The sequence below is a fragment of the Apteryx mantelli genome, chromosome 1, assembly GCF_036417845.1.
Source record: "Apteryx mantelli isolate bAptMan1 chromosome 1, bAptMan1.hap1, whole genome shotgun sequence".
Taxonomy (NCBI): domain Eukaryota; kingdom Metazoa; phylum Chordata; class Aves; order Apterygiformes; family Apterygidae; genus Apteryx; species Apteryx mantelli.
The window spans coordinates 35,947,916-35,975,392 of NC_089978.1; the positions used below are offsets into that span (position 1 = coordinate 35,947,916).

The window sequence follows — 27,477 nt, forward strand, 5'->3', positions numbered from 1 at the left end:
GTTTGCAAAGTTGTCTGTGAGTGATTGTTAAGCTATTATAGTTGCTTATAACACTCCATTTAATACTAGGAGATTAAATACTGTAAATGCATATCTCAGATGTTTAAAAACATCTGATATGTTTTAACATGAAGTTACTGAATATAATTGCAGTTAGGTATTTAAGAGATTTGGGAGATGATAATTTGGAAACAGTATATTGAATTCTATGTTGAAATGTATATTGAAAAGCCAATGGATCGAACGTTCTTGCAGATCTTGATTTCTTAGTACTTGAGTGAATGAACTGGGAGAAGATATGCAGTTAAAAGTTAGAAAAGATGTCTGATGAGCAAAAAAAAAAAATGCATGAGGCATAATTTTTTTCAAAAGTAGAGAAAATCAAACCAATGATTAGGCACTATTAAAATAAAAGAAAACTTGAATTATCAAATTTGTTCCCAATTAAAATTGTGTAAAATAAAGGATTATATTGGGGTAATGGTGTCAATCTTATTTGTTTTCTGTCAAGTACTGACAGCAGAAAGTTCTGTTTTCTTGTCTATACCTTGGTCCATTAATTTTGGGATTCAGCTGTCAACTGACAGTTAAAAGCCTCAGAAATGCTTTTATTGCTGTTATTGAGACAATTAAGTAACCTCTTGACCTTATTCTGTAATTTATTGCATGTGTTAATTATGTTGTGCATCAATTAATTAGTTAGAATTACTTTATATTACTTACATGTTTAATTTAGAGCTTCAAATTTGTTTTTTATAGATAGAAAAGCTGGTCTTATGTGGTGGTTTTATGTTGCTTTAACACTTTGTGCTTGAACCACCAACTTGATTGAACCAGTATGAACCTTGTCATATCAGCATATCGTATTTTCAAAAATTAAGCAGTTAGGTTTGATAATTTTATGTCTTCATTGTGTCATTTCTGAGGCAGTTTTAGTTTTTATCTTGCATGTGTAGAAAAATATTATATGGCTATGTGGTGAAAAACTACAAATACAAGGTCACATTTTGAAAGATTTTCTAATTGAACTACCCACTGAGTGGATAAGTTGTATTTCACTGTCATTTCTGTGTATGCAAAATTAGATACAGTATTTGGTGTATCTTTGAAATATGTGAGCATACTCATTTTTAATAGAATATCTTTGTATCCTTAGCTATACCAGCATCATAAGTTACACGATGATAAAATGTAAAATTGATTGTCAAGATACCAGAAGAAGACTCTTATACCATGGCTTGGAAGACTTCATGTAGTAATCAATTAAACATCCAGAGTGACAGAAATGACAGCTTCAACTATCCTGTCTGTAAAATGAACATGACGTGAAACCCCCTGAGATAGCACTACACAGAATTGAGTTTGGTTTCTTCTAATGAAAAAAGATCAAAGATAATTAAAAAATAAAATAAGACATGAAGTTAATTGAATGAAACAATTCATGATCACATTTGTGTGTGTGTGTATGTGTGTATATATAAATACGTACATATGTATGTATGTATATGTATGTCACAAAAACTCTTTATATACCCCAGGAAAGATATGGGCAAGAATAATTCAGCTTAAAAAAAATCAGCAGTGGGTGCCAATTGTGTAGTTCTGTGACGTACTAACTTACTGCCTTGGAGATCACAGTGGATTTTTGATGAACTGTTAGGTTAGCCACAGCAAAGGCACTGTCAAATAGTATAACTTGGTTTACTGGCTGTTCTGCACTGCAATATTTTATAATACAGGTAGATAAATAACAAAGTCCATACAAGAGGCACGCCAGGCAGTGCTCCAGGAGTTACCATTAATTTTCTTGTTGCATCAGACATTTCACAGAAAGAAAGAAATACTGTGTAGAGACCAACTGTATTTGGTTGAAATTAATCTTTGTTATCATGTACATAGTATATCTTATATCTAAGAAGAAAATGCATGATAAAGGACCCCTGTGTAGTAGCCTCAACTCTTAAAAGTGGTTTTGTTTTAATCATATGCCATACTTCTTCTGCATTCCTAAAAGTGCTAGCATTTAACTAGGTTTGTCAGATGAGGAGTTCAGAAGCCTTTATCTTGATTTGATGTGGAAGGCATTTATGTAAGAAGTATTAGGATTCTGTATTTATAATTCCTTATAGTTTAAAACTTAAGGTGTGTTTTGTGTGTTACATATATACAGGCACACCTCGGAGATACTGTGGGTTTGGTTCCAGACCACCACAATAGAGCAAATATTGCAATAAGGCGAGTCACATGAATTTTTTGGTTTCCCAGTGCATATAAAAGTTATGTTTACACTATACTGTAGTCTAGTAAGTGTGCAATAGCAGTATGTGTAAAAAAACAATGTACATACCTTAGTTAAAAAATACTTTATTGCTAAAAAATGCTAACCATCATCTGAGCCTTCAGCAAGTTGTAGTCTTTTTGCTGATGGAGGGTCTTGCCTCGATGTTGATGGCTGCTGACCGATCAGGGTGGTGGTTGCTGAAGGTTGGGGTAGCTGTGGCAATTTCTTAAAATAAGACAGCAATGAAGTTTGCTGCATCGAATGACTCTTCCTTTCACAAAGGATTTCTCTGTAGCATGCAATGCTGTTTGATAGCATTTTACCCACAAGAGAACTTCTTTCAAAATTGGAGTCAGTCTTCTCAAACCCTGCCGCTGCTTTATCAACTAAGTTTATGTCATATTCTAAATCCTTTGTTGTTGTTTCAACAACGTTCACAGCGTTTTCACCAGGAGAAGATTCCATCTCAAGAAACCACTTTCTTTGCTCATCCGTAAGAAGCAACTCCTCATCCATTAAAGTTTTAATGTGAAATTGCAGCAATTCAGTCATATCTTCAGGCTCCACTTCTAATTCTAGTTCTATTGCTGTCAGTTCTAGTTCTCTTGTCAGCCTGTCCTTTGAAATTTTGAAGCCAGGCATTGACTTCTCCTCTCTAGCTATGCAAGTCCTACATGGCAACTTCTTCCAATATAAGGCTGTTTCATCTACATAGAAAATCTGTTGTTCAGTGTAGCCACCTTCATCGGTTATCTTAGCTAGATCTTCTGGATAACTTGCTGCAGCCTCTACATCAGCACTTGTTGCTTTACCTGGCACTTTTATGTTATGGAGATGGCTTCTTTCCTTAAACCTCATGAACCAACCTCTGCTAGCTTCAAGCTTTTCTTCTGCAGCTCCCTCACCTCTCTCAGCCTTCACAGAATTGAAGAGAGTTTGGGCCTTGCTCTGGATGAGGCTTTGGCTTAAGGGACTGTTGTGACTGGTTTGATCTTCTATTCAGGCCACTACAACTTTCTCCATATCAGCAAGAAGGCTGTTTGGCTTTCTTATCATTCGTGTGTTCATTGGAGTAGCACTTTGAATTCCCTTCAAGACCTTTCCCTTTGCGTTCACAACTTGGCGAACTGCTTGGCTCAAGAGGCCGAGCTTTCGGCCTGTCTTGGCTTTCATTGTGCCTTCCTCACTAAGCTTCATCATTTCATCAGGCTTGCTCAAAGCAGGGTTGGCACAAACCTTCAATTTGTAAAAAATGCAATATCTGCGAAGCGCAATGAAACGAAGCGCAATGAAACGAAGCGCAATAAAATGAGGTATGCCTGTAGTACACTTTTTGCTCAGCCAGTGCTTCCTATACTGGGGGAGGGGCAATATTTTGTAATATGTGGGGTGATAACATTCCTAGACAATAGGGACTTGATGGATGGTGCTCTGAATCCAAGTGTTTTAACAGTGATAGTAACTTTATCATGTTCACATATCTGTCCAGTACTTAATTCTCTTTTTACTCTATTTCTCATCAGGAAGAAGTATTTAAACAACTCATCTTCCTTATTCTTGTCCAGAAGACAAGTGTTGCATAGAAAGAAGATAAAAACCCCTGGGTTTCTTTGCTGGTAGATAGTTGTGCTCTTACACCTGTGCAAAACCTGAAATTGTTTCCTTCTGGCTTGCTCACTACCCAAGATGCGACATGTTCCAGCATACCTAATGTACAAATGCTGCAGTTCAAGTAGACCTGGCATGAAGCTACTCAGATGATTAGACCCTGCCTAGGTGGGGAGGTAGCCTCTTGTAAATGCAATTTGCAGGCACTACTTTAAACACAACTGACTGCAGTATTGGTGGAAGGAGTGATACAAATAAAACAGATAATTTGACCTGTGGTAGTTCAAAAAAAAAAAAAAAAAAGGAAGTGTAGAGGAAGCTAAAATTAAGTGACTTAAGCAACTGCTCCAGTTATTTTTGCATTAACATATTTATGATTTCATCATATAGTGATTCATTTCCTAGGCTAAACTTAACCCTAGCCTAATTTTGAGAGTTGGACCTCCAGTAAATTCAAGTTGTCCGCTTCTAGTTGCTCTTCTTTCTTGCTGTCCTATGGCATTGCATCATGAATTAGCTGCTCACCAGTTCAGGCCTTTCTTCCCCACTGGAACATTACTGCTTCAGACAGATGAAGTCTCTTTTTGGATGCTAACTAGCCTGGCTGATAGTGCTCTGGTATACTGTGAATTCCCTGTTATCTTAAAAAAAAAAAAATTGAGTCAATAGCAGTATTATTAAAAACAAATAGACTGTGTCTGGTAATTTTCCTAGCCTCACAAGGAAAATCTAATTATAAAACCCACCCAGAATACACTTGATTGGCTCAGGTGGGGAGGTAGGCTGAATGGTGATGTAGCCCCCCATTAGTGGGGAAGAAAAAGGTTGAAAGGTTGAATTATTTATTTCTCTAGTTACTTTTTTATTTGACTAACCACATTAGTTACTATTTCCTTGCTTTTAATAAAACCTGAACATCGTGTTTGCAACATATAACTCAGTATACGCTGGCCTATATTTAGTGTATTGTAGCTGTAAAGTGCAAAACTATAGTTTGTATCGTAAACTACAGAGTGAAAAGTTTGTAATAAAAGAATAGAATACGTGTTTCTGATGAATAGTAGGTCTGTTTTTAATCTTGTCTGTGAGTGACATTATACATTCAGAACTTTTTTATTAAATACATGTTTTTTTAAACAACTAACATACAAGATTTTGCAAGTATTTAAGGAACAAGACAACATTAAGTCTTTATAAAAAGTTTGGCATTGTTGCTTTGAAATTGGTTGAATGTAGCTTTGAAATAGCCCTTTATCTTGCTACTTATTTTTGACAGTGTTTTTATGATGCAGGATGTATGCTATTACTTCAAGCTATTGAATAGTCATCCATCGCACTGTTGCTCCACAGCTTTTATGTTGGAAACATATGAGGAAAACAAAAACCAAAGAAATAAGTGGTTTAAAAACTGAACAAATATGTTAAAGATGTTTTTAGGTAAAGTCATACCATTAGAAATGCTGTTTACCTTCCAGATATTTTTAAAATCTAGTAAAGTAGATCCCCCAATAGGTCACAGCTTTGTATGCTTCACTGCTTTCAACATCTGTCTGTACAGCTATATTTAGAACTGCTTAGAGACGGATTACTCTGCCTCTGATGTATTATTTTCTTGTTACTTCCATACAAGTATACAAAAATCTTGATGATTTTATGATTTGATTGTATCTTCTTAGAAAAATACCTCAGTCATTTACAGAAAATTAGAAGTCTTGGTCAATATCCTCTTCCTTCCCCAGTAAAATGAGGAAGAAGAGCTCATAGAAGTATGCCAGTATACATCTCTGTCATTTATTTTCCTAATATCTTTTACATTTTGGCAAGTTTTAATGATTTATCTTTAAAAAATTTCATAAATTTTATTTGACCCATGGGAAGCAATTTAAAACATCTCAATTTCCTGTGCATTTTGTGACCTTTGTTAGCTTGGTAGGTTACAGGAACTCAAATTAATGCCCACCTCCCATCCCTAGAAGACAGGCTGCACTGGCAATTTAATAGCTATATATTCTGTTAGCCTGCTGCAGCCAGTAGACAACATGTTAGCTCAGAACCAGCCAAAGCTGTGTGTTCTTTACCAGATGGTAGAGATCTCTCTCTATCATAAGAGACCTCTGGGCATACCGTTGCTGGGATGTTTATGGGATACAGGAGAGAAGGGAAGGACTTTGGATGAGCTTGTGTAGGATATTGTGTTGGTGGAGGGAACAAGATAATTGCATTGGAAGGGACTTTTGAAACGTAGGACGCCAAAGCAGGGAAACCTTATCTCATTAGTTCTGTTGTTCACTATTACTTGCTTGTTCTGTTACTTTCCTACACTGTAATTTTGGGTGCTGTGCTTGAGATGTCATTATGGGGATCCAGTTTTCAGAGCAAGGGTGGTCATCTTCTACAAAGCATATCTCCAGGTAGCTTCCAAAAAGAAGACACTTCAACTAGTAATTACTGTTGTGCAATTTCCAGCAGCATTTGTTTTTGTAAAATTCTCAAACATAATCCTGATGGAAATCCTTTATGGAAACCCAGAATGATGTATGAGTCTGAAAGATAAAAGCTCTATACAGTTCCCGAGATTATTCCTCTCTGATTTCAGGAAGAATAGTTTTTTTGTCTAATTATATGCATTTTCCTGAAAAAACAGAATTGATTACAATTGATTTCAATTCTGGTATTTCAAACTGTACTGTTAAAATTTGTACATCCTTGTGAACTATTTCAATTAGTTTTATAAAAATGTCCTTCTTTCTCTAGTGTTTATGCATTTCAGTATATGCATTGTGTTGAGCTACTCTCTGTCCTTCCTCCCTTTCTGACACTGTATAACTTTGTTCATGTGTTTATACACTGTGATTTATGTCATGATTGGGGTTTACTGATTCCTGCAGTTGTCTTATTTTGCACTGTGTATGTGGAGAAGCTCAGCATTGTTCAGTTTTGGGAAAGACTGTGAAAATCTGCTTAGGGTTGTTTTTCTTTTCTAGTTTTTTTTTGCCTTAAAGATAAAATATATTTTTATAGGTGCAGTATGAAACTGAAATAAGAAATCTGCATTATATGCTTGGTGCATAAAGTCATTACTATGAGAATAATGCTGTATTAAGGGTTTCTGCTTCTAGAGAAAAAAATCAGCTTATCATAACTGCACACATCCCCTGGAGCAGGTATCCAGGTAACCATCCTTTCAGGGGGACAGGTGGGAGGCTGTAAGCTTATTTCTTCATCTGATGAGCAAAATAGTCCCTAGTTACAGTTAAAATAAATCTGAAGATAAACATTTAACAAATCCCTCTCAGCCTTTTAACAAGAATTAATATTTATAATCTCAGGTTTATAATCAAGATTGCATAATATATACCCTCCTGTCAAATTATACTTTGTATTGAACATTTTGAACAAACGAGGCTAGTGAGAGGATGAGACAGCACAGCTATTTCTGGGTTTTCATTATAGAATTATGAAGATGAGTTTCTTGGAAGCATTTTTAAAACATGATTTTCAGTGACAGATTGCAAACTTACTTTCCTTCCTCCAGTTTGTTATGCAGTTTAGTTTCCAAACCAATCCATCAATACACAGATAAAACTGAAATAATAATTCAGAGGATGCCTTGTATTATGCCTAGCTTATTGCAAAGACATATTACTCATTACCAACCAGACTGCATAAACATCGTAGTTGAACTAGAGATATGCAGCTGTTTTGGTCTTTGGAGCAGACTTCAGGCTATCTAATGCTAATAGTACTTTCTACAAGATCTTTAGAGATAGATGAATTGTGCATTTATTTCATTGTATTTTGGAGAGCAATTTCCAATATTTCAGACCTGCTTTAAAAGTACAGGAGGGAGCACAATTTGAAAAAAAGAATCATAGTAAATTAGCACTCAGGTGGTGGTGTTATTATTGTTATGGAGATTTTTTGGTTAAGAAGTGAAAAAACATGGTTGTGCACTGAGTCATTTCTGAAGATGATAATAAAAGGTATATATGGGTAACCAAGACAAACTACAACATACCTTTTGAAACATAATTATGCTAAACAATATAATTTTGGATTAAAACTTCCAATAATTTCCTAATTTTAGGAGACTCTGTATTTAATTTTTTTTATTTTGATCTTTTAAACTGGTGTTCAACAGGCAACACAGATTCTGTTATATACATCCTTATATTTGCAGTCTCCCCATACCCCAGATCACCTTCATGTACAGACCAGGACATAAATCTGTGTTGATACTGGAAGCCTGTTAACTCTGCAAACCTTCATCCATAGTGTGCATGTCTCAACGTGAGTCAACAAGATTCTGTGGATACTCAAAATATTTTGAAACCATATGAACAGAATGCGTATTTTCCTCTGGCTAATAAAACTCGGACACAAAGTCTTCATAGACTTATAATATGCAGAATCCTACCATCTTGGCAAAAAAAAATGTTTGTTAAAGCATATTCTGGCTGTATCTCCAAACTGTGTTTAAACAAAATAGGAGCATTTTCCTTGTGCCAGGTATTGCATTGGCAGCTGGAGACTGAAATTTTCTATTCAGCAGGTTGGAGCAGATTTTTGACTTAACCAGTTAGCTTCTTAGGGAAGAATGTTATTACAAAATTTGTCCCTCGTACACTTTTTATGAGACAAGGATGAGAGGAAAAGTAGGAGAGAGGAATTTTATATTGCCTGTTAAAGTATGATGCCCGAATTAACCAATAAAATCAATTCACATGTTGATTGCTTCTGGAAGGAATTAGTGATTCCATTAAAGGGAAGTAATCTGAGGACTATTGCTTTTTTAATGGGAATTTTCCAGATTCCTCAGGTATTCATTATGAGGCTAGATACAGAAGTGTTATATAGCATGTCTTTCAGGGAAGGGAACTCGATATGGAGATGTGTACCAGGATTTGTGAGTGCCTTTTTTTTTTTTTTTTTGGTTAAGTTACTGGCTTGAATCCAGTTTAGAATTCAGTTTAGAGACAGGACTTATTACCGTCTTAATAATGATGTAAAAAGCCTACATTATGGCTGGTCTTGCCAGTAGGTGTTTATGCTTCTATCCTGTGCATAGGAAGCACCTAAAGTAATAATTCTTAGTCTTTTCATGTACAGTGTTCTTTATCTTCTCAAATAGATCTTTGTTTGATTCTGTCGTATACTTTGTACCAAGCAGCAGTTCAGCTGTTGCACTGAACACAGTTATGGTCAGTTGTTTGTTTCTAGCTTATATTTATACTTCTGACCCTTGTACATCTTTTTGTTTTCACATGTAGTTTTTGTTCTTGTTATTTTTGTATTCTGATACCTTTTCATTATTATTTCTCATTCCGTCCCTCTTTCTCTCTGTCCTAGTTTTTGGCCTCTGTCGTATTCATCAGAAGTTTTTATCTAGCATCATATGAAAGGTTCTTCTGTTGGAGTTTATGGTAGACATGCTGGGAGGGAACTTTAGTCATTCTCCCTTTGCGACTCTGCTGATGTCTAAAATTGTGTTAAAAAGTAACAGAAATGCAAAGAAGACTCTCTGTTGCTTTTAAATGTTGCCTGTGCCTAAATCTGCCCCATTATTATCTGATTAAACTTCTGCAAATCAGGAATAGACAAGAATGCAGTATTAAACTTCAGAATCTTTTACTGAACAGTAATTGTGATTTACACTGGTGTATAACCAGAGTAATCCAGAGGAACATCTGACTTTTTTTTTACAATTATATTAAAGTATTTACAAACATGTAGAATGACCTTGATCTTCTATTTTCTGTATAAATAGCTATCCCAGAATTGTTAGATGGTGTTAAAATACACGGAAAACACAAATGAGTAAACAACATCAAACAGAAAAGGGGCCACAAGTTAATAATATACAGTGGGTATACACTAAAATTTCTGCAAGATTTTACATTTTATTCCATTGATAAAAAAGACGCTGGAACCGATTTTTGCCAGTTCTGTAATAGGAGATTAAAGGCCAGCTCAGGTGACAGCTATGTAGCACCGTGCAGACAATCAGTTGTCACTCTTCATGTTCATTGCTTATGTGAATCTCATGGAAATAAATACTGTAAGGGAAGCATCTGCTGGTTCGTTTTCATCAGGATTTCGTGAGATATGCAATGTCGTACATTTCTTTTGTAATACTGCTTTTTCTTGTTGAAAAGTGTGCAGTTCGTGCAGCTACAGAAGGCAGAATCCTTGTGTTGGAAGGTTTGGAGAAGGCCGAGCGCAACGTCTTGCCTGTGTTGAACAATTTGCTGGAGAACAGGGAAATGCAGCTAGAAGATGGTCGTTTTCTCATGTCTGCAGAACGTTACGACAAGCTTTTGCAGGTATGGAAGTGCTGTTTGGGTTTTCCTTTTTTTGACAGTGCTGGAATACTGTTGTGAGGGGAGGAGTAGTCATGAGGGAACTGGGGGAAATCTCAGCAAGGTGCCTACGTTTTTTTTCTAGTGTGACATGAGATTAAATTAGCAAGGTAAAAGCTATGGGAGAAGTCAAACATTCCTTTACTCGTTGCAACAAAAATTTTTTTTTCTTCCATGTCTCCTTTGTTTGCATCAAAAAGAGTAGGCCATATTAATGTTGTATGAAGCCTATATGTTTCTAAAATGTGAAAGCTACTCTGAGTAACCCAACTATGGATTGAGGTTGAAAGTGTTCCCATGAAGTTCAGATAATGCTTTAACATTGCAAAAATCTCTGTAAAGCTTTTAAAATGTTAGAATACTTAAAAAAAATAAAAAATAAAAAGCAGTCATGATGGGAGATGCTGTATTCCTCAATGCTGTCTAATCTTTAATTTGCAAAAGTATAAGTAAATAGCCAATCTAAATTATAGGAAAGGTATGAAACTTATTTTCTGATAGGAAATTGTATTTTAGTGTCTGCTGCTGTTGCTACTTTAATCATTTTAATGTTTTTCAAGTTTGGGGTACCGCTGCTTAAATTTGAGTGGATACTTTTAAAGCTTTTGGAGACCTTGATGAATTTCAGCAGTGTTTCCTATAATATTCTTTATCTTCCTGTCCTGTGCCGTAGTTGTCTATCACATACCTATTTGTCTCTTATATCAGTCTGACCCCTGCTCACTCAGATTTCTGTCTGTCTTACCCAGCTGTGGTTAGGTGTGTGGTTCAAACCAATGTGGCATACGAAGTCAAAGGAAGGAAATTTGCAGTAAGCCTTCTGCTATGGATCCTGACTGTATTAAATTGTCTACCATGCCATTAAGTACTGTAGTGGATTTCTGAAAATATTTTGGTTATTTCTTATTGCTCTCTGCAGTTACAATTCTACTGATCCATGCCTTTTCCAAAAACATTTTTATGGTATTTAATTAGTAGGTATAATTGTTGGAAGCATTATTATTATATTTACAAATAAGCTTTCTAAATGTAATTGTATTTAAAGACAGGATTTGGTTGCAGTTACGCAGGACATCTTCCTCTTTTCTTTTTTCTTTTTACCACTTTTGTAATGATAAAATGTTTCAAAATGAGTGCTTCAAGCACACTGCTAATAGTAGATGAATTAAATAAATCTCTTGCTGTGATGCTAAATCTAATATTGTTGTTTTGTTGTTTGGGGAATATTGTATTATATAAGCTAATGTTCATTTTCTTTTCTCCTGTGTGAATAATTACTCTAGATCTAGGTCTGCAGGAAGTACTCGTGCAGTTTCAAGAAAAACTTGACTGTAATGTGGGAAGACTAAAGGGTGCTTGTTTTATGTGCATTGAATCTTTTTGTGGCAAAGATTGAATATGCACCAAGTTAAATGTACTTTTCATGAAGGAGTCTAATGATAGTTCTGTGTTGTTTTGCTTATATAAAGCATACTTCAATTTTTTTATTCAGATTAGAGTCTCCTTTATAAGTAGAAGAAATGAAGAAAAACCCCTTGCTCATGGTTATGCATTTCTAATGTTTTAAAATAAAATAAAAATTGTAGTCTATTTATTGTTTGTTCTTTGTAAAAACAAGGTTGTAACATTTTTTTCTGAACTTTGACCAACTGTGGAGTCTTTGGGCAGCTTGCTAGGGGCCTGAAAGCTGCACTTAATTCAACATATTCCGTCTACCTTCATCTTGGAAAACTTTGCTTGTATGATCTGCAAAACTTTCTTGCCCTCTGGAAGGAAGATGAGAACAATACCACATTTTGTTTCAAGAGTCAGGACTGTTGGTCCATATGCAGCTCAGTCATCATGAGTTTTAATGATGTGATATTTTTTTCCTTCTTGTTACTTTATTTTGCTTCATTTAGGAACACACAAAAACAGAGTTAGACGCATGGAAGATTGTTCGGGTTAGTGAAGATTTTCGAGTAATAGCATTGGGTCTGCCAGTACCTAAATATTCTGGTAACCCTTTGGATCCTCCCCTTCGCTCTAGATTTCAAGCTAGAGACGTTTATCATCTGCCCTTTAAGGTAAGTATATTAGCAGAAGAGTTGGATTATGTGTACTGAGTAGAACTAATAAATATTTTGACCTTATGTTTTACATACTTCACCTCTGAAAAGAATCCTTAGATAATACATTGATCTTAAAGGGTATTGTTCATATTGCTACCTAATAAATTCCTGAAAAACAGGATTAGAGTTGTCAAGGAACACTGCAGCAGAAAAATAGCTTCCATAAAACAATACAAGTCTAAAAGAAAGTTTTGATAATGCATTTCTTCTATAAAATTAATTCTGTGTTAAGGAGTGGGTGAATTCTTCGTGTCTAAATTAAAGGAAAAATAGAAAATGCCACATCATGAGCTGTGACCCACAGTATGACCCCAAAAAATTAATTTACTGTGTGATCTTATGTTCTATTTTCAGGACCATCTTCAGCTATTATATTCAATTGGATCAAACATTTCTACAGAGAGGTAATTTTTCATAATTAAAAGAAATTGAAATGAGTGAAGGAATGTGATGTCCTTTCAGGATTCCTTGCTATTTTTGTAACTTCTATCACTGCATAGATACCAGAACTGAAGAAGTTTTTTAATATGTGTGGGTGTATGCTCAAACAGCCTTTCATATGCAGCCTTCATATAATGAATCCTTAATGCTTTAGAACTTCAGTCACACGTACGTTAGTTATTTGTGCTCAGAAATAGTTTCAGCATCGTATGCTGTGTTTAGCTTTTTATGCTTTAGTAATTTAAATATACATGGCATGTATAAAACTCTGTAATTACTTTTTTTCTATGCAGAATTTCTCAGCTCCTGTCTTTTGCTACAACTCTCTGCTCTCAAGAATCTTCTACATTGGGACTTCCAGATTTTCCTTTAGACAGCTTATCAGCTGCAGTTCAGATTTTGGTATGTGCATACACATGTGCTGTGAAACTGTTTGAACTTAGAATTCCTCAGAATTAGATCTAGATTGGTGATGTTTTTGGAAGAAGATTGACAGGAACATTAAAAAAATAAAAAAACAAAAATACCAGGGATAGTTTGGGTTTGGATTGGATTTCTCTGGGTAATATTTTAACAATGTACATGACAATACTGAAGGACAAAGTATGACATGACACAAGATTTGTGATGTCATCTAATGTGTCTTAGCATGATCATATTCTTCTAAATCATCTCACCTGACTTCAGGCATCTACAGTTTGCCTGATGATAGTGACGTTGTCATCTAGGCCCCCTTTTTTAGTTGGTGGAGAGAAATAAGCACTTTTAGGATGTGATTTTTCTGATTTGATAGTACACATGCAAATTGGATTAATCACATACCATAGACACCTATTACTCTCCATTGACACCTAAGAGGACCAAAAATAACTAGTTCAGATGTGGGTATAACTGTGTTGTAGGCACTTGCGTGAAGTGAATCAAACATTAGGACTTTGGATTGATTGGTTGATTTAGAATAAACATTGATAGAGGGAGTTATCTGAAGATGCAGGTTGTGCATACTTGAAAATATAATACTTCCTGACAGCTGCAGTCCATAGGGAAATATAACTACTGTATACTTTGCTAGGTTCGTGATGGCAGATCAGGCAGGCCAGGTCTATTGCTGTGACAGTGTCTGCTTTTGCTGACAGTCTTTCATCCCTCGTTCTTTGCAATTACTTGATAAAAAGTCAAAGTAAAAGAAAGAAAGTGCCTCCTGAAGGAAGTTGGCAAGATGATGAGATCTGTATAAGGAGAGATGGACTAGGTATCCTTTTGCAAGTGGGAAGAGGTAGTCAACCCAGGAGGGTAAAATATTAGAACAACTTCTCCTGAAACCCTCTCTCCAAGGTGCAGGTGTCTGCGAAAAGGGCTTCTAGGATAATTCTTTTATCTCCTATGCAAGCATTTTACCTGTGGTACTGCTCAGTTGCAGATTACTTCTACATATTTTACTGGATTACACACGTTAAAACATGTTTATTACTTGTTTTACTGTTTTGCTCAGTCCCCTTAGTTGTGTTCTAGAAAGACATTGTAGGCCTGATGCTTTACAGACGTAATTTTTGTCTGATCTAGCAATATTGCATCAGATACTATGAAGTGATTAAAATTCAAGTGTAGAGAAATGAAACGGTATTTGAAGGGCTTAAGGAAAGAAATACGTGTTGGATTTTAAAATAAATTGCAACTTTTTATTCTTTGAGGCCTGGAGTGAAAAATTATTTTTAAATGAATGCCAGATGGCTTTCAGAGTAATGGAAATAAAATGAGCCCTAAGCTATTATCTAAACTATGGAATGAAGGAAGTATTTTATTTTACAATATTAAGTGTTATCTTTGTATGACAGTGTCTTTTATAGATAGACCAGAACTGTTTCTTTTAGAATTAGTTTTAATCACTCAGTTTTCTAAACTGATCATTCTCACTCATTCTAGCTTAAGTATTTTTCCTTCACATGCTGGGTCATTGCCATCTTTTAATCTAGCTAGGATGATTTAACCATTTAACAGTGTGGAAATAATACATTGTAATGACTGTCTCCTTGTCTTCCATCACAGATTCACACAGTTCCAGAATGCTTCATTTATATATTTCTTAAGTTGAGAACTCCTTCCTCCTGAAAGAGAGAATATTTTTCTAGGGTGTTGTTCTGAAGAGGCTAATTTCAGATATGCCATTATAATTATGATTTATTTGAGATAATGTGGACAAATTATATGTTTTGTCTTTATGTATAGACAGAGGTCTTTTAAAATGCAATAAAGGGCTCTCTGATCCCTTAAGCAGTACATTGACTAGAATGCCCTTAAATGGGTTATTTTTACTGATGATTCTTTAATATGGAACATTATAAATAGTATTCCTGATTACAAGTGCGAATTGAATTTTGCATTTCATAAAATATGTATCTCCTGATTTCATTTCTGAGCAACTCTTCTACTCTTTTCAATTGGGTTTCTGTGTAAACCCAAGGTTTTTTTAATTGTAAATCTGCTGATTTTATTTGGATTATATGATATATTCTTTACTTGCTTTGATGAACTTTTAAAATAGTGCCAGTCCACTGACTAATTGTTTTTCACTAATGTTACACACAATTTAGTCATTAATAATTTATAACCTTTTGTACAACAAGTGATTGAGCATGACTTCAGGGATTTTGAAAAATTTTTCCCCCCACAGAAGGGTTCAGGCATGTAATATTTCTGGTATATTAACAGATTCACGGATGGTACTTCCATTTCTTTCTCTATTACTGTGGTAAAGTGGAATCCTTGTCTGGTTCAGGCAGTAGCTCCAAGAGAACTACTACTTCAATTAACAGACAGATACAAAAAGAATTATATATTTCTAACTGTGTGTAGAAAAGTGCAAGCATACTTAGTAACATTTCACAGCAAAACAATTTTGATCAAACCATTCAGAAATTTCTAGAAATTGATTAGGTAAGTAGTATCCATACAATATAGTAGAATCAGAATTAAATATTAGAAATTGCTGTGAATGAGTAAATAAAAGTATATTGTAGATTTCTTATTATATGGATCCATTTCTAGTAGTCCTGTGAAACTCAGTTATCTATGGTGGGGTCTCCCTATTCTAACTTTTGATGTCTGCAGGTAGCTGAGCCAATCACTGCAGATTCCCCTTATGCACAGGAGAGTGAGTCACTTTTAGGGCACAGTTCACCTGACCTGTTTTAGACATTTACATTATAATGAATTGCACCTGAGAAATACCTTATTTGAGATTTGAGCAGCAACTGGATGCAGGGGTCATTTGTATATTGCCATTATATTTTTATATATGATTTTCAGGTTAATAGCTGCTGAAGAATAGGTCAATTTTTTTTTTTACTATTATTTCTATTTCTGATTTGAATTAGGATTTCTTTCCTATGATGTCAGTCCAGCATGTTATTGACCGGCTTTACCCCTATAATATTTTCCTTGGAAAGGAAGGCAGGACTGCAGTCAAAGATACATTAAAAGTGAGTATTGTGCATTATAATTCCAGGGAGCAGTGGGTTATGACACTAGTTCTCTTAACTAGTATTACTTCATTATTTCAGGTTAGAAAAAAGAAATAATTTAAATAGTTATATTGTTGCTGATATTAAAACAGTATTTTAAAGAAATCTTTATAAGCTGATAGATTTCATTATCATGAAAGGTCAGAGCTTTACGTTCTGTAGAATATTTAATCTCAATTCAAGAGGAGATAAAAACTTTCACAGTATAGGTAGTTGATTAATTTAAAGTAGCTACTTATATGGTTAAGGTAGTCAGGTGCTTAAAAAATACCTTTTGGCTCTTGGCCTTTAAGATGACAATATGGCCTATTAAAATGACAATAGAGATCAGATAACATGAAATGCATTCAATGTAGCATGGTCCATAAATCATATTAGTCTCTATTTTTAGTCTGTATTAGCATTTTTTTTTGTTTGTCTTTAGCCTGATTGTCTGTTCGGTTGTTTTTTCCATGTTTATTAGTAGCTTATCAAGCTTGCAATTATGCTGGGTTATTCTGTTTGTTCTTCTAAAAAACTTTAGCACAGTGTTAGCTTTCTTTCATCTTTGAATATGTTGTAGGAGCTGCTGAAAATTAGCATTTGCAACCCCAAGCATCTTACCCAGCTTTTTCAGCTCTCTAAGTTAGAAGTTATTTGTACCTGCTGGGTACAAAGGCAAAACTTTTGTTTTCCTAAAACCAACCCTGTGTGTCAGGGAAATGTTTGCAGCCTGTCCATGTGCCCAGCTCCCATATCCTGCATTTTTGCATTGGAGCTCAGCCATGAGTTCCCTGTTTAGTCAAGCTAATCTCCTACATGTTTGGGATAGACAGTTCCTGCATTTGGAGGAGGCTGTCTGGAAAAACCTGCTAGCTTTCCTGAGCTCCTTTAACCTTCAGACCTGCCTCCTATGGGACCTTACCTGTCAGTTCTCTGAACAAGCCAGTCTGGTCTCCTGAAGTTCAGGCTCTGCAGTCTACTGTTTGCCTTCATCACTCCCTCTCAGGATCTTGAACTCCATTATTTCATGGTCGCTACAGCCACAGCTGCCATTGATTACCACTTTTGCAGCCAGTTCTTCCTTATTTGTGAATAGCAGAGCCAGCTGTGCATCACCCCGCCTGGCCAGTGCAGCGCCTGTATCAAGAAGTTATCCCTGATAGCAATCCAGATTTCTGGAGGCTTTTTGTCACACTGTGCTGCCCATCCAGTAGATGTCAGGGTGATTGATGTTGCCTATAAGAACCAGTGTCTGTGATCAAGATTTCCAGCTATTAACAGAGCAGTAACAGTCACTTCTGTTCTTGATATACCCTTATCTTAAATCCTTTGTGTCATTTTGTTTCCCATATCAGTTATGTATAGTGTATGTCTTCACATTCAGTATCATTAGTTTCCTTTATTTTCCATTTCTTATATTGAATTTTATATATCATGTCTGCTTTTGCTTCCTGTGTAAGACAGGTTGATTAGACTGGTAAAACCTTCTTTCTCAGTGATCATCTAGTTTGTGACTACCTTCCTGTTATCATTTATATTTTTCTCTTTTTCCTTTTTTGATACTCTTTCTCATCATTCCTCTTCTTATAGAACCTTGGTCCCTTTATGTCACCAAGTACATATATTTTTATTTGGAGTTTCATTCTATTTGCACACTACAAATGTTAAGTAATAAATCTTAAAAATATAGAAAGTAACCTTGCTAAGAAACTTCTGATTCTAATGGTCTTTTACCATTAGTAGTGTCAGAACTGCATTAAAGGTGGACAAGAAGTTGTTTCTTCCATCCGCAAAGAATGTTGGGGAGAACAGTCTGGCAGAAGCACGGTGATTTCTTAGTTTTAAGCCCTGTCTGCTTTCCTACAGCTTTTCAAAGACTGTCCAGCTAATATTTGCCAGTGAGTGCTTCTCTCTTGAAATATGTTTACAACTGATGGGTTAATTTGTGTGACATCAGCTAATATTTAAGGAAAATAAAAACAAATATAATAAAATGTAGAGTTAAGACATCAGACTTGGATACAGACATGGCGATGTAATCATCTAACTGATGCTTTATCTTAACTTCAGGGTGTCTTCTGTTACAGTCAGCTGTCACAGCTGAGAAGTGAGGTTGCTAACAGGCTAAAAAGCTAGTTTTTGCAGCTGTTAGAACTTGAGCCCATTTATTGAAGAAATTATATCCTCCAGACACTGTCTTCCCAAACATGATCTTCAACTTGTGTAAATCTTCCCTTACGTGCCTCCCTGCTCCCTGAGACTCCACCAAGTCCTGGATATTCTTCATGATGTTTATTCTTCATGATCAGTTAATGTAAGATACTGACTTATACCTTTCCTGCCAGTGAAAGTTGTTTGTTACAGTGTTAGTCTTTGGTGTTGTAAAGACACTTTGAAATGCACATCTCTTGTTGAGTGGATCTAGATGAAGTTAAAATCTGTCTTAGGTTTGCCTCTGTCTATAAACAAACTTGTTCATATGATACAAATGCAGCTGCTTGTGTCAATCTAGTTAGCACCTTGTAATAAAGTGTTTCTGTGTTGCACGCTAATCCACCATCAGCAGTGATCTTGAGAGTGACTTATACAGAACATCTGTACAAGAGCTGTAGTTTGCAACGTTCATTAGATCATTGGTTTGCAACAGACAGGACAGAAGCATCAAAACAAACTTGAGAATGATATGCCTATGTGTACCTGTATTTGAAGTTGCTGCATTTGGGAAATTGTATCAATTTGTAATCTGATTCTTAAAGAAAATTTTAAATTTGGGAGATCTTATAAAGAAAAATGTGATTTGGTTTGAATTCTGGCCTTTAAAGAATTATTCTGTGCTTTGATGAAATGCTGGAATTGACAAATCATTTTGACTGACAGATGGACTTTTGAAATATATTTGCAAAAACTGAGTCAAGAAAATTACTTGAACAAAACTTTTTCTGTAGACACAGACAAATCACTGCTTTTCAAGGGAAACAGCCTTCAGTGGAACATTCCCAAGTGGTAAGCTTAAGCACATAAGAAGTCTTCCACAGTAATGAAGTTTTCTTTCCTACATAGTATAGCTAGGCATTTATAAAACTTGTCGTCTTTATTTAGGTTGAGACTGGTAGTTTATAGGGGACTCCAACTATTCTGGGCTTATTTCTTCAACATTGTTCTATAAGCTTTTAGTATTTTGCTTCAGAATAATCAGAGATTTTAGTTTTGTTTTTTTTTTTTATTCTCACATTCCTTTTGCCCGCTTGGGAAGCACCCACTGATTTTTGCATTATCATCAAGTGAATCTTCCCATTAGATTTTATAAACACCATATAGATCAGATTTCTCTTAATAAATGAGCAAGTCCCTTTTTGTTTACTATCCAAGCATTTAACTTTGCTTTAAGGAGCTTCTAGAATTTTTCCTTCTGATTTTGTCTTGATTAATTTACCATTTCTGCAAAATGTCTTGTTCTTTTATCAAATAAAAGCTTGTTTGTTCCCTTTGACTCCATCTTTTTTGTGTCTTCTTTAATCTAACCTGTCTTCTTTCTTGAATACTGTTTCCCTGCTTCTCAGTAAAGAACCTCTTCAAATTACACAGCTCTCTCTCATAGAGAGTGGGCTAATAGTTCAAAAACTGGAATCATCTTTCTTATCTAGACAATTTTGTTCACTTCTAAGATCTTTCTGTTCCAAATTGTGGTCCAAGAAAGGATATTTTTCTTTTTTATCCCCAAAGTCTTTTATAATCCTTGGGGTTTTGCATTAATGAATGCTCTTAGTGCCAGTACATACCATCATAGTGGAATCTGTTCTTCAGGCTTCGTCTATTTATCCAGTCTTGTACTGGCAGTTCATGTTTTGCTTCTGGTGAGACAGTTCAGTCCTCTTGTTCCTTGCAAAATTCTCCTTTCTTCCCTGGCAGAGAATTTTCAGCAAAGATTGGTTGTCTTTGGATGCCCGCAAACATCTTTTTGACTAGCTTAGCTGTCTTGTGGGCTCAGCAGAGCAGCTGTCTGCAAATATGTCCCATTTAAGCTCTCTGTTCCTTTGACCAGCTGGATCACCAGAGTGTTCTTTGCAGTTTCCATGATGAGACATTGCTGATCATTAGATACTTCCGACTGTTCAGAGTCCTCCTTTTTTCTGATTTTTACAGTTTGTCTATTTCTCACATGTTTCTAGATGTGCAGAATGTGGCTTGGTGACTATGGACTGCCAAACCTCCTCTCTTGTTTTTGGTGGCTAGCCTTTTCTTTTTCTTTCCTCTTGAGTCTGTGGCAATGAGGCTGCCCATATCTGGCTGTCCAAGTATCTCCCAAACTTCCTGATACTTAACATAGTCAGTAGTTGTCCTTCCAAACCACAAATACTTTTTTCTCTGCAGCTATCAATTTGGATTTTGTGTAGAGAAAGTCATTTCTGGCTCAGGCAGAATGTAATGTGTTGTACATCCATTTCATGTCACTCTCTGATTCCATATCTAGCTATCATAATTCTGAATGTAGAACTGTATCAAGAAAGTGTGTCTCATTTCAAAAGCCACAAAGAGCTTTTTGCTTGCTGCTCCTGTTCAGGAGTAAGCGTAGTAACTTGTTTTTACACTAAGCTGTCCAGTCCAGCAGTATCTCCTTGCTAACAGGTGATAATTCGAATCTGTTGTACAAATTCAGTGAGGACCTGCACAGAAAAACAGAATCCTCTTTCACTGTCCTGATTTGGGGTCTAAAAGGCTAGCTGTACAATCCTCAACAACATAAAAAAAATCCACCTAAGAAGTCTTAGACTTCCAAGACCCTCCTACCTCTGTGCACAAGATCTGTTCCAAATCTTTGTTTTTGATGCTTGTGTTTGTGCAGAGACTGTTGGTACAAATAAAATCTGCTTGCTTACTTACAGTTGTCGTCTTCTTTGAGTATCTGAGTAGGGTATTTTAGAGTTTTGCATGTAAGCAGATTTGGCCCTATCCAAAACTCCATTAACTTAGTAAGAATATTACAATTTACTAATGAATATAAGATTTTAGAGCACTTGAGTTCATTTCTTAGAATCATAGTTTGAGCATTTCTTAGAATCATAGTTTGAGATACTACTCAGTATGCATTCCTGTCTTCTGTTGTTGTTCAGACCTTTAATGGTGTCTGAAGTAGGCTCAGCTGTTACCATAAAAATATAATTTTGGGCTTTTTTTTTTTTTTATACTAAAGTACATTTAACTTAAATTCATGTTTAAACATGAAATTTTTGTAAGTACTTGTTCCAGAATGGGAATTTACAAGAGTGATGAAGAGCCAAAGTGTTTGTATGAATGCTTTTCAGTAATCTTTCTGAACCTTAATAGACAGAGCTATGAACCCTAATAGTAGTAGAACTACGTGCTTTTTAAAAAATGATTTTACGTTAATGACTCCTGTTAAATTTTTTTCTAAGAATTCTAAAGAGCTTGACTAATACTCCATTTTCTCTTGTTTACTCGGCTTTTACTCTGATGAATCCTATGACACCACTATGATTTCAGTAGATTTTTAGTGACTAACTTTTTCATATATAAACCCCCCTGATTTAGTAATAAGTTTCCCCTCCCCAGTAAAATGTATTTTTATGGGTTTTTTAAAATGCTTTTCATGCTTCCTATATACAGCATAAAATAGAGAGTATAATATTCAAAAGAGGTTTGGAAAGACAAGTGGCCAGTGTCTTGTCCTTGTTATACCCAGAACATATTGAAGGCTTAATTTGTACAAGCTGTCCTCAATTTTCATTGCATGATAAGGCTGTGGAGCTAAGTAAACATAATGTTTGATATTTATTTTTATTGGAAGTCAGACATTTAAATCTGCAATTGGTTATAATGGCCTGCAAAGATCGGTGATCTATTATTACACATGGTAAAGGCTATCATCCATTTCTGTTGTTATTTCAGTCTATCGACTAAGACTCAGAAAAGTCATGATAGGTCATTTACATTTTAGGTCTGTCACTATAGTCAGATTAAGCAATTGGTGGTTCTTTTTAGCTTGGTTTTAAATGGAAGTGTAAAATATATGTGCCATCAAAAATTTGAACATGGGTATGTGAATTCTTGATTTCAAAGATTACTGATATCATTTAAGACTTACTTGAATTTGTTTTCAACAGATGTGAGCAGCAAGTTCTTCACTGAATAATGAGCAAATAGAGACTTTGACTCTTCTAGTAATAAGGCTCTTAAAGTAAATGGATTTAGGACTTCACAAGAAGTTAATCTTGAATATGCTTCTGGCTGTGTTTTCAGGAGGAACAGTTTTAAAAAACAGAAAGCTGTATTTAATAGTTAATTCCTCCCCTCTCGCCCCCGCCCTTAATTCTACAGCGTTTTGAGCTACAGGATTCTAAAAGCCATTTGCTTCCCAGAAGGATTACAAAAGTAGAAAGCGTACATGGAAACAAAACCTTCAAGGCTGATGTAACTGTCCAGATTGGTGAAAAAGAAGTGGTCTTCCAGGTATTAGTTCATATATTCATCAAACTATATATATTTTTAGTTATCATTTATTTAGTTCTATCTCATCCAGAATTTGACACTTACACTTGATTCTGAAACTCATTTGCATTGAATATTTAATTTTTGGTAGTGTAACATGATATTTATTAGAAGATCATTTAGCTACTGGAGTTTTAGATTATGATTAAACAAGATTTTGTCTTTAGATAAACTCATACTTTTCCACCTTTTATTCATTTAAGTATCTTGTATTAAAACAAGTGCTAAAGAACAGATGAAAGAAAATTTTCTAGATTTCTTATTTTTTTATTGGATTGGCATTATACAGAGTACACATGATGCTCTTGGTGCTGCTTTCTCTTTTTCTTTTAATAAAAGCAATAGTCTGTCTTTGTCTACACCTCAAATAAAATATAATGAGTGCTTGGTAATGTTCTGACACAGGATACTGGGAAAAGAGAACAAAAGAAAACACATCAAATATGATTAGTTTGATTTTCTTCCAATGAAGTTTATGGCCTACTAGATGGTGAAGTAAGGTCTTATTGAGGAAACAGATGCTGATCTGAGAATTTGGAGTGAATGCTTCATTTGAAGAGACTAGAGAGTTTCTTAAGAGTCCTCTGTAAAGGAGGTGAATTGATGGGAGTCGGAAAGAAATCACAGTTATATTGGTGAGGAATGTCCTCAGAGGGTTTGTGCCATGACAAGATAAGGGGAACAGCAGCAAACAGGAATTTGTCAGAAAAAGGTGAATCTATAAGGAGTTGATTGGACTCTTTTCTGAGGGAAAGATTTTTTTGCTTTCATTTTACCTGTACGTAGGTGATACCTGCTGAAAGTTTGTCTGCAGAATATGTATCTTTGGGAACACAAGGACATAAGGAGTTTGCAGATGAAGCAGTTTTCAGACTAAAACCAGGAAGTGGGAATAGAGCAAGTGTCTTAATGTGGAGGACAACTGAATATTGCTACTCTCCAAAGCTCTAAGCAAAATAATACCTTCAAATTTTCACAATACAGATTGCTCCTTCTCTTTCTTATTTCTCTGATGAGCAATAAGGAATTATATTGGTGATTTTTATGTTTTGGCTCTAACATGAACAGCCTCAAGTTCTTTGTAGACCCCAAGGCTACTGTTGAATTGATTCACATTTCCTTATTTTTTTCATTAAAAGCGGGAAAGGGAGGGGTGAAGGAAGTTGGGTCTATAACAAATTATACAATGTTAGTTTTTAAAGTGAAGGATTTAGATTTGATAGATGACAGTTATCAGCAAACTATTACAGTATTTTTGGTGAAGTGTAACCCAGTCCACATGAGGTCTAAAGCTATCACTGTATAGTTTATTTAGCATTTTGTTTTTTTCCATTTAGGTTCCAGCTGGGACTGGACCATTAAAACAACATTCTGGATCAGATTCTTTCATAAGGACTCCCAGCCATAATCAGCTGTTGGCAGAAATGATGCAATCCCATATGGTTAAAGATATGTGTTTAATTGGAGGAAAAGTAAGAATTAAAATTTCTTTTGTCCCTCATTTCTCTTATTTACTAGAATATAATCTAGTTCTTATTTTTTAACCTTTTTAGGGCTGTGGCAAAACAGTTATTGCTAAGGAGTTTGCTGATATACTAGGATACAGCATAGAACCTGTCATGCTGTATCAGGTAAGTTAACTATTTGCTGATGCTTTTAATATATGCTATTTCCTTTTTTTATAGTCCAAAATATAACACACAGAGGTAGATTCGCTGTGTAAGATGGAGTCTTCATGTACAACTGCAGCTTTTAAAATCACTGGTACAGGGAAAAAAACAAAGGACAGTGAAGATTTAAAAGATAGCGAAGTTTTCTGATCATTATAGGACATTAGTTTTACTCTCTCTGTTAGCGTGTTTGTCTGTAAAATCTTTTCTGATTTGCAGGGCTGGATACTATGCAGCCAAGGCAATATAGGTAATACACTGTTATTATATATACTTTAGCCCTGATACTGCTTTACTTCCATTATATTGACTCCATTATGAATACGAAAGAAAGATAGATAATTTACATAAAAATGTAAGGAGAATCGAATAATTTTTCTTCTAGCTGAAAAGAATTGACAACTTGTGCTGTGATTTAGCATGACTGACTGTCATAAAGAAAACTTTGTCTTTTTTGTCTTCTCCTCTTTGGATTTTTTTCTCTTTGAAGTATGTTTCCTGCCTTTAGGTCAGAGCGGTGGCCACTTGTAAGTGCACATTGAATGGCCCTGGAAGACCTTTTCTCCTTCCTTTTTTTTGTTTGTCCATATGCTGTGTAATTTTATAATGGAATTCTCTATTATCAAAATTATTTTCTTATTTTTCTCGAAGGCAGTTTCTTTTTTGTATTAAGAATGCATAGTGGCTTTTATGTTTGTGGGGATTTTTTAAAGTTATTTTTAATGTTCTATAGGCTTAATCTGTCTCTTGTTTTTTGGTTTGTTTCTTCTGTTGCCAAGATCTCCTAATATCCTCTTACCTTTTTTTTTTTTTGATGCCTAACACATATAATTTTAAAAAATATTGAAATTTCTGTACTTTTTCTTTGCCTATATTTCTGTTTAGACCAAAGATTTCAGGTGTGGCACAGCTGTGTTGCAGAAATGCACATTAATACGGTACATTATTCACAGGTACTATAACAAGCAGACGGTAATCTTCAGTCCTTAGCCTAGCTGCTACTGATTTACTCATGTTGTGGCCTAGGGTCTTATTATAAATGTTACTTTAAAGATAAATTTTGAGGGAAATGTTCATAAACATTTTTTGTAAGACACACAAGCAGTTGGCTTAGTTGCCTTAGAATGACAGTCATGGGGTAAGGTGACAGGAAGAACTGGAGAAGTCATGAGGGCCTCAGGGGTCTTTGAAGGGAGCGGCAAGGAGCTTACTGTACTGAGCGCAGTTCTAGTAAGCTGTAGAAGGAAGTTTACAATAATTGAAAAGATTGGGTCAGAGCAGTGTTTCGACTGAGCTGATATTAAAGTTTGGATTTAAAAAAAATTGAGGTAGAGGAAGTGGTAATGGTTCCCAAAAGTCTGGACATACAGAACAGCAAGGGAATGAAAGATTTTGGAGCTGTCAGTTGTCACAGAGTATAAGTAGCAGTAAATGTGGAGCTGAGAGGCTGCTGTAAATCTAGGATTTTTTTCTTGGTTTTATCTGGAAAGTTCTTCGGATTTTCTCACAGCATGTGAAGTTGTTTTGCAAACCCCAAGTTCTGTCGTGCTTAACTGATCTTCCATAGTTGGTAGTCACTTGCTACTTGTTTGGACAGTATTGTCGGGTTTGGATCTTGATGCACTCTAACTTGAAACAGACAAAAAATGAGAGAAAATCTCAAAAGTTATTAAAAGAAGAAAAATATAGAATATGGTTGAATACATCTGAAATATGCATGTTTTGATACATTTTAAAAAATACATTTGTTTTTCTTAAAAAAAAGTAATAACATTAGATGCTTTGCATAGCATATTAATAGCTAATTTAATGCCAGAACGAATATTAAATATGTTAATTCATTCAGTAATTGGACAATTAAGGCAATGAGAACTTTGATTCTGTAAATCTAACAGATTTCACTATTTTGGTTCAAAAAAAAGTATTTTTTGATTTTTTTTTTTTTTTTGAGAGACCAAATTCCTCTAAATCCATTTCTAAAATTTTTCATATGTGCTTCATCATTCTTTCTGTCTGAAGTTGATTTAAGAGCTCGAACAGTGTGAAAAGGGATCTTTCTTTTATTGATTTCACAGGAGAAAATGCATTAGCCACTTTAAAAGCTTTTATACTGTGAGATAAGGATCAAATTTATCTAAACCAGGGGTTCCCAAACCTTTTTGCACTTAGATCATCTTTTAAAGTAGAAATTGTCCTATAGAACAATTGCTGTCTCATTTGTGATCTTTTACATCATTATTTTGATTTCTGATTATGTAAAATTCCATGTAGGCAAATTGTTGAAAAAGGAAAGTCATTTTAGGAAAGATTTATTTTAGTTGTCCCTTAATGCAGTTAAGCAGCACCAAACGAGAAGCAGCAGCAAGCCAGCTCATTGTGGACTGTAGTTTGGGAGCTTTTAGTTTAAGAAGTTTTAAATAAAACATTTCAGGGGAGGGAAGTAGTATTTTTATAGTGATATTATAACAATTTTCCAACAACTTACTCCTCCTTCCTTTCTCCCCCCAACAAAACAATCTTAAGTACATTGCTAGTGTTTGTGTAGTGTGATGCTTGATTCTAGGATTTCTTTTTTTTTCTTTTTATGCATGACCTCGTAATTTTTCTTTACAAATTCCTTCCTATTTTTTATTTAAGAAATATTAACAAAATGTGAGTCCAAATTGGCATGAAAAGCAGGAAACAGATTTCTTCACCTTGTAATTGCCAAGAACATGATTATCACTGACAGTCATGAAAAACAGCTAGTTTGGAGGGGTTTATTGCTATGACTGCTAAAGGGAGTTCAATACACCCTTCTTGTTTTCTCTCCTGAACTTTGTGTGACTCGTCTGAAGACTTTTAATTAAAAGCTTGCTCTGTATCAGATTTTATGCCCTCTTCCTTTTTTTTTTCCTCCATATCAGAGATATTTGAGGAAATAAATGATAATGTAGTACGCTTAAAGTACAATGATTTATAAATGAAGATAAGCATTTTGTGTCATAAGGAATATAA

At 35.1% G+C, this 27,477-nt stretch overlaps 1 protein-coding gene across 4 annotated transcripts in view; it reads left to right on the top strand.

Moving 5' to 3' along the window:
• The window catches only part of VWA8 (von Willebrand factor A domain containing 8), a 194,192-nt gene that overhangs the window by 27,469 nt on the left and 139,246 nt on the right, over positions 1 to 27,477 (top strand). For all 4 annotated transcript variants that reach the window (XM_067292461.1, XM_013948313.2, XM_067292475.1 and 1 more), the window contains exons 5-12: positions 10,045 to 10,212; positions 12,150 to 12,314; positions 12,714 to 12,763; positions 13,094 to 13,202; positions 16,175 to 16,279; positions 22,640 to 22,771; positions 24,148 to 24,282; positions 24,364 to 24,441. In XM_067292461.1, the coding sequence (XP_067148562.1) occupies positions 10,045 to 10,212; positions 12,150 to 12,314; positions 12,714 to 12,763; positions 13,094 to 13,202; positions 16,175 to 16,279; positions 22,640 to 22,771; positions 24,148 to 24,282; positions 24,364 to 24,441 (942 nt within the window). The remainder of the gene's footprint in view (positions 1 to 10,044; positions 10,213 to 12,149; positions 12,315 to 12,713; positions 12,764 to 13,093; positions 13,203 to 16,174; positions 16,280 to 22,639; positions 22,772 to 24,147; positions 24,283 to 24,363; positions 24,442 to 27,477) is intronic.